The sequence below is a fragment of the Oncorhynchus clarkii genome, chromosome 13 (genome assembly GCF_045791955.1).
Source record: "Oncorhynchus clarkii lewisi isolate Uvic-CL-2024 chromosome 13, UVic_Ocla_1.0, whole genome shotgun sequence".
Classification (NCBI taxonomy): domain Eukaryota; kingdom Metazoa; phylum Chordata; class Actinopteri; order Salmoniformes; family Salmonidae; genus Oncorhynchus; species Oncorhynchus clarkii.
The window spans coordinates 26,641,636-26,655,165 of NC_092159.1; the positions used below are offsets into that span (position 1 = coordinate 26,641,636).

At 42.0% G+C, this 13,530-nt stretch overlaps 1 protein-coding gene across 1 annotated transcript; it reads right to left on the bottom strand.

Annotated features, from left to right (window-relative positions):
- Nucleotides 1-215: 215 nt before the first annotated feature.
- On the bottom strand, nucleotides 216-13,322 carry LOC139423868 (presenilin-2-like). Its single transcript, XM_071175510.1, has 4 exons — nucleotides 13,218-13,322; nucleotides 7,060-7,280; nucleotides 6,557-6,655; nucleotides 216-1,235 (listed from the first exon to the last, which is right to left on the bottom strand). Exons 1-4 carry the CDS (start codon nucleotides 13,301-13,303, stop codon nucleotides 1,141-1,143), a joined length of 501 nt encoding a protein of 166 aa, XP_071031611.1. The 5' UTR covers nucleotides 13,304-13,322; the 3' UTR covers nucleotides 216-1,140.
- Between the last annotated feature and the right edge of the window lie 208 nt (nucleotides 13,323-13,530).

Below are 13,530 nucleotides of genomic sequence, written 5' to 3' on the forward strand. Positions count from 1 at the left end.
GACTTCCATTTGGTTTCAAACCAACTATTAGAAAATGTAAAGTTAAATAATTTCCTACAAGTCATACAAGATTAAATCAATTGTTGACGAATAGAGTGCCTCAAACAGAACTTTCATTTGAATCTGCTTGATTGTCTTGCTTATTTACAGAAAGGCAATGGGGGTTAGAAGTGAAGACATAAAATAGACTTTCTGCTTTCAAGACATTAAAATCAGTGTAAAAAAAAACAACTTTATTTCATGAAAATAACACCAAATACACTCTGACCTCGATGCCTGCTTTATATAGCAAGCCCCAGACAGACAGATTCACTGTCTGTAGGAGCTAACCATTTTTTGTGAACGGGTTTATTGGTCAGAATAATCTGATCGGATTGTGATGTCATGCTGTGGGGGCCAAAAACTACATCCCACCTGAACAGGCAAATTCCAGGAGTAAAAAAATAAACCTCACACTAAAAGGGAATTATAATTTTCCCAATTTCAGAGTTATTTTGACCTTGGTGGGAAAATATCATTAAATCAAGTTTTGGACTGCACTGCCCCTTTAAAAACCAGTAGCCTTGAGCAGAGATTTGACTTGAATGGATCACTGCAGCATGTCTTGACTGTTCAAGTTACCACTTCACTTGAACTATTGAAGTGCCAAGTTATCCTCAAAAGAACCCAAAGTTGGTTGAGTGGGACATAAATGCCGAATTCAATTTGATCTATAGTGCGTAATACAAATGTGATTTCTCCTGATCATTCACAATGTCCTATTTTTCTGACCTGCATCTTATCAAAATTGACCTATCTAATGAGAAGAAACAAATTGACGCCATCCTATATCTGAAAAATAACAGACAGAAAGTTTCTGATTTTTGCAATGTTACGTAGATGGAAAAAAGCTGTCCTTGAAACAGTCTTGATATGTTCATCAAAAGAGAGATCAGGGTCCAGAGTAACGCCGAGGTCCTTCACAGTTTTATTTGAGACGACTGTACAACCATTAAGATGAATTGTCAGAATCACCCTTTCATCCATTGTTAGATGTGCTCTTGGAATTCATTTAGCAGAAGTACCACCTGCCACGTTGAAGGGGAAGTCAGATGTAGAACTGATGGGCAGCGAGGTTGTCCATAAAAGGGGCGGACCAGGTTATCTGTAGAGAAGTAGAAGACCAGGCCGAAGGTGATGGCCCTCCCAATCTCCTCCTTGTATATGGCCAGCAGCAGAAGAGTGAGGCAGAGTCCCTGTGAGGCACAGAAGGGGTCATTAAAAGAATGTTCAAAGTTCATACCATTCGCAACCAAAGCTCATGCTGATGTTGGCTTCATTCTGAAGTTATTATCTGAACCATTCTGACATCGGACCATCATCCTACATCCTCGGAACAGGAGGTTATATTGTCGTCAAGGGCTTATATAGGAAGGGAGAGGAGGGCGTGTTTGAAAAGTTTTATAGCCCATGTCCCTTCACAGGGGCGGGCCACTGATTGAGCAGAGCCCTATCTTATGAAAACCCAAATCTCACATTTTAGAAGCTAAAATCACATTTCATATTCAAACATTTAAATTGAACAATAATTCCATGTGAATCCGATAACTCTGATGTGTAGCCTTTCCACTGTAGAGTTTGTCATCTTATCATTGATGAGAATATCTCAGATGACAACTGAACTGACATCATATTCATTAAGAAAAATAACAAATAATTTGAGCGCAGCAGTAAAATAACAGGAGTGAGGCTGTATACAGGGAATACCGGTACAGAGTCAATGTGCGGGGACTCAGGGTAGTCGAGGTAATACAGTGGGGCAAAAAAAGTATTTAGTCAGCCACCAATTGTGCAAGTTCTCCCACTTAAAAATATGAGGCCTGTAATTTATCATAGGTACACTTCAACTATGACAGACAAAATGAGAAAAAAAAATCCAGAAAATCACATTGTAGGATTTTTAATGAATTTATTTGCAAATTATGGTGGAAAATTAGTATTTGGTCACCTACAAACAAGCAAGATTTCTGGCTCTCACAGACCTGTAACCTCCACTCGTTACCTGTATTAATGGCATCTGTTTGAACTTGTTATCAGTATAAAAGACACCTGTCCACAACCTCAAACAGTCACACTCCAAACTCCACTATGGCCACAACCAAAGAGCTGTCAAAGGACACCAGAAACAAAATTGTAGACCTGCACCAGGCTGGGAAGACTGAATCTGCAATAGGTAAGCAGCTTGGTTTGAAGAAATCAACTGTTAGGAAATGGAAGACATACAAGACCACTGATAATCTCCCTCCATCTGGGGCTCCACGCAAGATCTCACCCCGTGGGGTCAAAATGATCACAAGAACGGTGAGCAAAAATCCCAGAACCACACGGGGGGACCTAGTGAATGACCTACAGAGAGCTGGAACCAAAGTAACAAAGCCTACCATCAGTAACACACTACGCCGCCAGGGACTCAAATCCTGCAGTGCCAGACGTGTCCCCCCGCTTAAGCCAGTACATGTCCAGGCCCGTCTGAAGTTTGCTAGAGAGCATTTGGATGATCCAGAAGATGATTGGGAGAATGACATATGGTCAGATGAAACCACAATATAACTTTTTGGTAAAAACTCAACTCGTCGTGTTTGGAGGACAAAGAATGCTGAGTTGCATCCAAAGAACACCATATCTACTGTGAAGCATGGGGGTGGAAACATCATGCTTTTTGGGGCTGTTTTTCTGCAAAGGGACCAGGACGACTGATCCGTGTAAAGGAAAGAATGAATGGGGCCATGTATTGTGAGATTGAGTGAAAACCTCCTTCCATCAGCAAGGGCATTGAAGATGAAACGTGGCTGGGTTTTTCAGCATGACAATGATCCCAAACACACCGCCAGGGCAATGAAGGAGTGGCTTCGTAAGAAGCATTTCAAGGTCCTGGAGTGACCTAGCTAGTCTCCAGATCTCAACCCCATAGACAATCTTTGGAGGGAGTTGAAAGTCTGTGTTGCCCAGCAACAGCCCCAAAAAACCTTGTGAAGACTTACAGAAAACGTTTGACCTCTGTTATATACCCTTTGTTGGCAATGACAAAATATTGAGATAAACTTTTGTTATTGACCAAATACTTATTTTCCACCATAATTTGCAAATAAATTCATTAAAAATCCTACAATGTGATTTTCTGGATTGTTTCCCCTCATTTAGTCTGTCATAGTTGAAGTGTACCTATGATGAAAATTCCAGGCCTCGCTCATCTTTTTAAGTGGGAGAACTTGCGCAATTGGTGGCTGACAATACTTTTTTGCCCCACTGTATGTACATGTAGGTAGAGAAAGTGACTATGCATAAATAATAAACAGAGTAGCAGCAGCATAAAATACGGGGTGGGGAGGGTACAATGCAAATAGTCTGCATACCCATTTGATTAACTGTTCAGGAGTCTTATGGTTTGGGGATAAAAGCTGTTTAGACCTAGACTTGGCACTCCGGTACCGTCTGCCGTGCGGGAGCAGAGAGAACAGTCTATGACCAGGGTGGCTGGAGTCTGACAATTTTTAGGGCCATCCTCTGACACCGCCTGGTAATGAGGTCCTCGATGGCAGGAAGGTTGGCTCCAGTGATGTGCTGGGCCATACGCACTACCTTCTGTAGTATCTTGCGGTCAGAGGCTGAGCACTTGCCATACCAGGCAGTGATGCAACCATGCTCTCGATGGTGCAGCTGTAGAACCTTATTAAAGATCTGAGGACCCATGCCGAAGCTTTTCAGGCTCCTGAGGGGAAATAGGCTTTGTCGAGCCCTCTTCACTACTGTCTTGGTCTGTTCGGACCATGATAGTTTGTTGGTGATGTGGACACCAAAGAACTTAAGGCTCTCAACCTGCTCCACTACAGCCCTGTCGATGAGAATGGGGGAGTGCTCGGTCCTCCTTTTCCTGTAGTCCACAATCATCTCCTTTGTCTTGATCCTGTTGAGGGAGAGGTTGTTGTCCTGGCCCCAGACGGCCAGGTCTCTGACCTCCTCCCTATAGGCTGTCTCATCGTGGTCAGTGGTCAGGCCTACCACTGTTGTCATCGGCAAACTTGATGGTGTTGCAGTCGTGCCTGGCCATGCAGTTATGGGTGAAAAGGGAATACAGGAGGGGACTGAGCACGCAACCCTGAGGGGCCCCTGTGTTAAGAATCAGCATGGCGGATGTGTTGTTACCTACCCTTATTCAGACAGGGAGAGGTTGAAAATGCCAGTGAAGACCCTTGCCAGTTGGTCAGCGCATGCTCGGAGTACACGTCCTTGTAATCCACCTGGCTCTGCAGTGAATGTTGACCTGTTTAAAGGTCTTACTCACATCGGCTACGGAGAGCGCGATCACACAGTCGTATGGAACAGCTGATGCTGTCATGCATGCTTCAGTGTTGCTAACCTCGAAGCGAGCATAGAAGTAGTTCAGCTCTTCTAGTAGGCTTGTGGCTGTGTGTAGTCTAATAGTTTGCAAGCCCTGCCACATCTCACAGGTGTCGGAGCCGGTGTAGTACGATTCAATCTTAGTCCTGTATTAACGCTTTACCTGTTTGATGGTTCGTCAGAGGACATTGTGGAATTTCTTATAAAACGTCCTGGTTAGAGTTCCACTCCTTGAAAGCGGCAGTTCTACCCTTTAGCTCAGTGTGGATGTGATCTGTAATTCATGGCTTGTGGTATGTACATACGGTCACTATGGAGACGATGTCATCAATGCACTTATTGATGAAGCCAGTGGCTCATGTGGTGTACCATCGGAAGAAACCCGGAACATATTCCAGTCTGTGCTAGCAAAACAGTCCTGTAGCTTAGCATCTGTGTCATCTGACCACTTCTTTATTGACTGAGTCACTGGTGCTTCCTGCTTTAGTTTTTGCTTGTAAGCAGGAATCAGGAAGACAGAATTGTGGTCAGATTTGCCAAATGGAGGGCGAGGGAGAGCTTTGTACGCATCTCGGTTTGTGGAGTAAAGGTGGTCTAGAGTTATTTCCCCTCTGGTTGCATATTTTACATGCTGATAGAAAGGAGGTAAAAACGGATTTAAGTTTCCCTGCAATAAAGTCCCCGGCCACTAGGAGTGCCGCCTCGATGAGGGTTTTCCGGTTTTCTTAGGGCCGTATACAACTCATTGAGTGCAGTCTTAGTGCCAGCATCGGTTTGTGGTGGTAAATAAATAGCTACAAAGAATATAGATGACAATTCTTGGTAAATAGTGTGCTTATCATAAGATACTCTACCTCAGGCGAGCAGAACCTCGAGACTTCCTTATATTCCGCGCACCAGCTGTTGTTTACAAATATACATAGACCAGAGGCCGCTGTTCTATCCTGTCAAAAAGCTTAAAAATGCTTATAACCCACAGCAAACTGTGAATATAAAATGGATTTTATCAAACAAAACTATGTTATCTCTGGGACCCTCAGGATGATAAATCAGAGCAAGATTAATGAATGTACGTTTTTTTTATATTTTACCTTAACTAGGCAAGTCAGTTAAGAACAAATTCTTATTTTCAATGACGGCCTAGGAACATTGGACTGCCTGTTCAGGGGCAGAACGACAGCTCGGGGGTTTGAACTTGCAACCTTCCGGTTACTAGTCCAACACTCTAACCACTAGGCTACCCTGCCGCCCCAAGTACATTATTTACCTTCAGAGGTGAATGTATCAAACCAGTTGCTGTGATAAGTTTTGTTGTGCACTCCCCTCAAACAATAGCATGGTATTATTTCACTGTAATAGCTACTGTAAATTGGACAGTGCAGTTAGACTAACAAGAATGTAAGCTTTCTACCCATATAAGACATGTCTATGTCCTGGGAAATGTTCTTGTTACTTACAACTTCTTGCTAATCACATTAGCGACTTTAGCTCAACCATCCCGCGGGGGAACACTGACCCCGTAGAGGTTAATGTCCCGTTAGTTGGATATTTGTGATCGCAGCTCATCTATTTTGTTATCTTGTTATCCAATGATTGTACGTTGGTAGAGGAAGATTAGCCACTCGCCGTCGGATCCTTACAAGGCACCTCGAGAAGGCACTGTACGACCCTGATATCTCTCTTTCATGGCGAATGATGGGGATTTGGGCCTTCTCTGGTGTCTTAAATAAACCCTTCACGTCTGACAAAAAAATCTTTGTCCAGTACGTGGTGAGTAATCGCTGTCCAGATATCCAGAAGCTCTTTTCGGCCATAAGACAGAGGCAGAAACATTATGTACAAAATAAGTTACAAATAATGCAACAAAAATACACCCAATAGCACAATTGGTTATGAGGTCGTAAAACAGCAGCCATCTCCTCCGGCTGCTGTTGTAACCTCAAATATAAGCACCCACCATTTTTTTTAAATCATAGAATTCTAAGAATAAAAAAAAAAAGCTGAAATGATAGCAAAACATTTTGCAACAAAATTTTTAGTTTATTGGACATATTCAGGTAGATATCTTCGTTCCATTTGATTTCAAGAGAATACACACTTGTGAACTTTGATACAAGATACACTTTGTTGCAAAACATTTTACTACGGTGTGCCCCAATGAACAAAACCTTGTACTTACATGAATATATGAGTGCAGGGAAGGTGGGCTCGTTACGCTCCTGTGCTGTCTCCACAAGCATCCTTAGAGGACCTTTGGGGCACAAGACTGCAACCAAATCTGCAAACAAAGGAAAACAGCATGACACAGGAATTTCTGAATGAGCAAAAAAGTACTGAACTACTGGAAGAATGATTGCAACATCTATGCATGATGAAATTGCACACTTTTTGATAGGTGGTGCTCAGCTAATAGTCAAGGTCTATACAGCAGCATGATAACTGGTCTACCATTAACACCTAAGCCATTAAATCAAAGTTCACGTCCAGAAACAATCTGTAGCCTCTACCCATCTTGGCTAAGATCTAAAAGGATTAGATAGGTATACGTAATAAGAAGGTAGATTCACCTTGCACTGGGATAGGCAAGGTGGATTTGTATTTGTACCCCTTTTTCATGGTATTCCGGACAATGCTAGACAGTAGAAACCAACAACAATATGTACTCTGAGCCCTCTCACTCACCGTAGACAGAGATGGCTCCCAGGATGACCCAGGCGGACCACTTGGGCAGGTACTTGATGAACACCAGGGCCAAGAGGGCTGAGATGGCGATGAGGTAGGCCTGCTGCAGCTGCAGGGGCCCCTTCCAGTGTATGCAGATCATTCCCACCGCCCCAAAGTTCCAGATGATGATGGCTACTGTGGGGTAATCCATGGCCATGTTGTAGGTTTTAAATACCTCCCTGGATAGGAAGAGAGAGAAATGTCAAATCAAACTTCATGTAAAGTGCATTTAAACCTCAAACCGCTTTACAGACAAGGGATGTATCCCAATGGTCCTAGTTGCTTCCTTTCCTATCCTTCATCCATAGTGATTAGAGGACCGATGAATATCCTTCCTTTCATCTGCCTTGTCTGTTAGGATGAGGAATTCACATTAAAAACTGTTGATACTCCCATTCAGTTTGAACTGAGGAATTAGAATGCTGCCTTTCATGTACAGTACTAGTCAAAAGTTTGGACAAACCTAATCATTCAATCATTCAAGGGTAATTCTTTATTTGCCCTTTGATTTAATGGCATAGGTGTTAATGGTAGACCTCACAGCCTGGAGGTGTGTTGGGTCATTGTCCTGTTGAAAAACAAATGATATCCCATCTGGTTTGTGCTTAGTTGGACTGGCATATCACTTCAGAATACTGTGGTAGCCATGCTGGTTAAGTACGTCTTGAATTTTAAATAAATCATTAACAGTGTCACCAGAAAAGCACACCTTCCTGCTCCATGCTTCACAGTGCGAACCACACATGCAGAGTAGGTGAACGGATGATTTCTACATCTCACAAAGACACAGCAGTAGGAACAAAAAAATATCAAATTTGGACTCATCAATCCAAAGTACAGATTTCCACCAGTCTAATGTCCATTGCTGGTGTTTCTTGGCCCAAGCAAATCTCTTCTTATTGGTGTCCTTTAGTAGTGGTTTCTTTGCAGAAATTTGACCATGAAGGCCTGATCCACGCAGTCTCCTCTGAACAGTTGATGTTGAGATGTGTTTGTTACTTGAACTCTGAAGTATTTATTTGGACTGACATTTCTGAGGATGGTAACTCTAATGAACTTATCCTCTGCAGCAGAGGTAACTCTGGGTCTTCCTTTCTTGTGGTGGTCCTCATGAGAGCCAGTTCCATCATAGCGCTTGATGGTTTTTGAAACTACACCTGAAGAAACGTTCAAAGTTCTTGAAATTTTCCGGATTGACGGACCTTCATGTCTAAACCTCTCTGGGATCATTCGGGACGCTAGCGTCCCACCTCACCAACAGCCAGTGAAATTGCAGGGCGCCAAATTCAAAAACAACAGAAATCTCATAATTAAAATTCCATAACCATACAAGTATTTTACACCATTTAAAAAATATACACTTCTCGTTAATCCAACCACAGTGTCCGATTTCAAAAAGGCTTTTCGGCAAAAGCAGAACATATCATTATGTTTGGTCAGCAACCAGTCACAGAAAGCATTCAGCCATTTTCCAACCAAAGAGAGGTGCCACAAAAAGCAGAAATATAGATCAAATTAATCACTAACCTTTGACGATCTTCATCAGATGACACTCCCAAGACTCAATGTTACACAATACATGTTTTGTTCGATCAAGTTCATATTTATATCCAAAAACCTTGTTCAGAAATGCCTCCAAAACATCCGGAGAAATTGCAGAGCCACATCAAATAACAGAAATACTCATCATAAGCTTTGATGAAAGATACATGTTTTACATAGAATTAAAGATAAACTTGTTCTTAATGCAACCGCTGTGTCAGATTTCAAAAAAGTGTTACGGCAAAAGCACAATATTCAATAATCTGAGAACAGTGTTCAGCCACAAAATCAAGCCATACAGTTACCAGCCAAGTTGTGGAATCCACAAAAGTCATAAATAGAATTATAATTCATCACTTACATTTGCTGATCTTCGTCGGAATGCACTCCCAGGACTCCCACAACAAATGTGTTTTGTTCGATTACGTCCATATTTATGTCCAAATACCTCCGTTTTGTTTGCGCGTTTAGTGAGCTTGAGCGCAAAATCCAGACGAACAGTCAAAAGAGTTCCATTACAGTTTGTAGAAACATGTCAAACGATGTTTACAATCAATCCTTAGGGTCTTTTTATAATAAATCTTCAATAATATTCCAACCGGACAATAGCATATTCATTACAGAGGAAAAAGAAGGCACGGCGCGGTGCGCCCGTGCAGTAAACAACTGATTGGCCACAGCCTAGTCCACTTGTTGAAACAGCTCTTAAATCGACCCCCTTCCACAATAGAAGCCTCAAAACAACGTTCTAAAGACTGTTGACATCTGATGGAAGCCTTGGGAAGTGCAACCTGGCCCCATAGACATAGCATATTGGCTAGGCAATCACTTAAATGAAACTACAAACCTCAGATTTCCCACTTACTGGTTGGATTTGTCTCAGATTTTCACCTGCCATATGAGTTCTGTTATACTCCAGACATCATTCAAACAGTTTTAGAAACTTCAGAGTGTTTTCTATCCAATACTACTAATAATATGCATATATTAGCATCTGGGACAGAGTAGCAGGTAGTTTACTCTGGGCACCTTATTCATCCAAGCTACTCAATACTGCCCCCCTGTCACCAAGACGTTAAAGTAATGGACTGTTGTTTCTTTGCTTATTCAAGCTGTTCTTGCCATAATATAGACTTGGTCTTTTACCAAATAGGGCTATCTTCTGTATACCACCATTACCTTGTCACAACACAACTGATTGGCTCATATGCATTAAGGAGGAAAGAAATTCCACAACTTTTAACAAGGCACACCTGTTAATTGAAATACAATCCAGGTGACTACCTCATGAAGCTAGTTGAGAGAATGCCAAGAGTGTGCAAAGCTGTCAAGGCAAAGGGTGGCTACTTTGAAGAATCTTAAATATATTTTGATTTGTTTAACACTTTTTTGGTTACTTCATGATTCAATATGTGTTCTTTCATAGTTTTGATGTCTTCACTACTATTCTACAATGTAGAAAAAGAAAAACAATGGAACGAGTAGGTGTCCAAACTTTGGACTGGTACTATAAGTGAGGAAAGTGGGGATCTGTTTAAGTTAAATCTCTGGCCCAGGGACTAAGGTGATCTTTCAGATCTGTCAGACAGTTATTTAAACTGTAGTGACTCCCAGCCCGTGAACGGGCCCGTTATCATCATCTGACACTAATTAGCATAACGCAACGGACATACATCTTCCTAGAAAATCTTCCTATTCATGAAAATCACAAATTAAATATATTGAGACACAGCTTAGCCTTTTGTTAATCACACTGTCATCTCAGATTTTCAAAATATGCTTTACAGCCAACACTAGACAAGCATTTGTGTAAGTTTATCATAGCCTAGCATAGCATTATGCCCTAGCAGCAGGCAACATTTTCAGGAAAATAAGAAAAGCAATCAAATTAAATCATTTACCTTTGAAGAACTTCGGATGTTTTCACTCAAGAGACTCCCAGTTAGATAGCAAATGTTCCTTTTTTCCAAAAATATTATTTTTGTAGGCGAAATAGCTCCGTTTGTTCTTCATGTTTGGCTGAGAAATCAACCGGAAAATGCGGTCACTACAACGCCAAACTTTTTTCCAAATTAGCTCCATAATATCGACAGAAACATGGCAAACGTTGTTTAGAATCAATCATCAAGGTGTTTTTCACATATCTAATCGATAATATATCCATCGGGACAATTAGTTTTTCAGTAGGACCGATTGGAGTAATGGCTATCTCTCTATTTTACGCGAGAATCTCTCTGGGAGCATCAGGTGACCACTTGCGCAATGTAGCCGCTTACGGGTATTCTTCAACATAAATGCGTAAAACTATGTCACAATGCTGTAGACACCTTCGGGAATACGGAGAAAGAGTAATCTGGGTGATAGCCCATTCACTGCTCAATAGGGACTCATTGGAACGCAGCGCTTTCAAAACAGGAGGCACTTCCGGATTGGATTTCTCAGGCTTTCGCCTGCAACATCAGTTCTGTTATACTCACAGACAATATTTTTACAGTTTTGGAAACTTTAGAGTGTTTTTAATTATATGCATATTCTAGCATCTTGTCCTGACAAAATATCCCGTTTAGTACGGGAACGTTTTTTTTCCAAAAATGAAAATACTGCCCCCTAGTCACAACAGGTTTTAACATCACTGAATACACACCCTAAGTCTGTCTCACCTTGTAGCAGCGGTACTTGTAGAGCATGACCACTAACTATTAGTGGGGGAAATGCAGAACTGACCCTGGATCAGCATCAGGGGCAACTTCACTCTAAATCTAATATCATCTACACCTAATCTTTATCTCAGGATCAACCATCCTTCTCAGATTACTAGCTAGCTACCCTCCTGCAGGATTTTGCTAGCTAGCTACCCTTCAGCAGGATCCAGCCCTACTCGAACACACCTTATTCTACAAAATCAGGTTCCAGGTTTGTTATAGTAGGGCTGGAGCAAAAGCCTGCACACCCCGTAGCTCCCCATGTCCAGAGGGAGGGTTGGCCACCCCTAATTTAGCCTTAGTTCCAGCAAGATAGTTAGCTTGTACTAAAGTTTTGGAAAACCAGTCAAATATTCAAGTAATAGAGACATTAGTGTCTACTAAATTCTAAGCATGTCAGTGTCAAATCACAGGAAAATATCCCTTAAGAATCTGTCAAAGATATGCAAGAACCACTTCTTCTCATAATGTCCTGCATAGAAGCAGCTCATCTCATATTGTCACGCAAAAAAGCATCTCTCATATTACGCTGGGTCGTGTTCATTAGGGCACAACAGAAAATATTTGAAACGGAACACAAAAATTAGCATTTCTTATTGGAAAGGTCCAGATAGCAGCCCATCCCCACTTCTGTCCGTTTGATGCCTCATGAACATAACCCAAGGTGGGCTGCTAAACGGAAGGAGAAAAAAACCCACTAACAGCTGCTGTCAGTTCTTCTCAGTGTGGAAGCTGACCGACTTTATGGTGGCTACGACCACCATGCAAAGGGTGACTGGCACGAACAGCATGATGACATGCTTGGCGCCGTACTTGAGTGTGAGCTCCTCGTCTTCTTCCAGGTCTATGTGCTCCTGCTCCGTGGCACTCCTGTTCAGGCTGGGGGGTTCAGCTGCAGGCTCTGGGGCCACTAGGCGCCGCTGCAAGGTAATAGAGCATTTTCTAGCATTGCTTATCACATGGAATAGTACATGGTGTGAATAATAGTGTTATTATTGCACTATGAAGAAGTCAATAGAAAATAGCAAGTAGTGGCTGTGATACCCACAGTAATATCTTCATCACAATCACCACTATCTAAGTGCTGCAGACACTTGATTCAAAGGCTCTTTCTCAAGTCATGCTAAATTCCTTGCATCCTCTCCCCGACTTCTCAAAATGCGTTGAGGGTCCAGGGAGCGTCCTCCAATACATTTGCAAAGGAGGTGAGGAGATTGCGATTCCTTGTATCCTAAGACCAATTGAGATAGAGCCATTGAAATGATCCAAAGTGTCCCTGCTGTGGGAAAGGGCACTTGCCCAACAGTGCAGAGGACACCTACCCTGGGCTCCATGTCTGCAGGCTGGGTTTGGTCGGGGTCTTGTTGGTAAAAATGGCACAGACGGTATCTCGGATGCAACCTGAGCTGTCCTCTCTTTGTAGATGTCCCCTTCACTGTCCGAGGTAGATAGAATGTTAGCGACGGCAGAGGAGAGGGCACAGCTGCAACATTCTACAAATGAGTCATTCTACAAATGAGTCAAGACAAAATTCATTGCGACGATACTGACAAAAAAAACGGAGAAACTGCAACTTTACTGACGCTCAATCATTATAGTCCCGCAGGCTTTTTTTTTTTTTACATACTTGATAATCGAGTATGCTGATGTCGAAAAACGTAGCCCCAAACTGCATACATAATTTCAGGATACTCAAACGTTACTGTTGCTAGCTAAAAGGAGGATTACCCCAAATAGATTGATTTAGCCACTACAGTCCGGTATTTAGAACAGATTGTGAGAAGTGCAAATTAGCTTGCCGGTTAGCTAGCTAGCTAAGAAAAAAAGCTGTACGTACTATATTAAAGTGAGTTTTTAAATGTATCAAAGTACCTCCTTAATCCACAATTTGATATCAACAAGCCCAAGGAAACCGCGTCCGTTCTTTGATGAAAGAAAGCGCTTCTGCAATTGCTCATCTCCGACGACAAGCTGAATGGCAACAAGGAAGTCCTCGGCTGATAATAATATACATAAAAAATATGTTTATGAAACTTGCAAACACATCCCCCTCATCTTACAGTGCCAACAGAAATTCTACACACCCTTTCAAATGTTTTATTGCCTTATAGCCTGGAATTAAAATGCATTAAGATACACACCCCTAACAAATCAATCCCTAAACTTTAGACCTCAGCTGAATCTG

Excerpts from the sequence above, each read along its gene's own strand:
- LOC139423868 (XM_071175510.1), bottom strand. The coding sequence starts at position 13,303 with ATGAGCAATTGCAGAAGCGCTTTCTTTCATCAAAGAACGGACGCGGTT. Across the intron at positions 6,656-7,059 it reads GGGAGCCATCTCTGTCTACG|ATTTGGTTGCAGTCTTGTGC; the intron begins GTGAGTGAGAGG and ends CTTTGTTTGCAG. Across the intron at positions 1,236-6,556 it reads CCCTGCACTCATATATTCAT|GGACTCTGCCTCACTCTTCT; the intron begins GTAAGTACAAGG and ends TGTGCCTCACAG.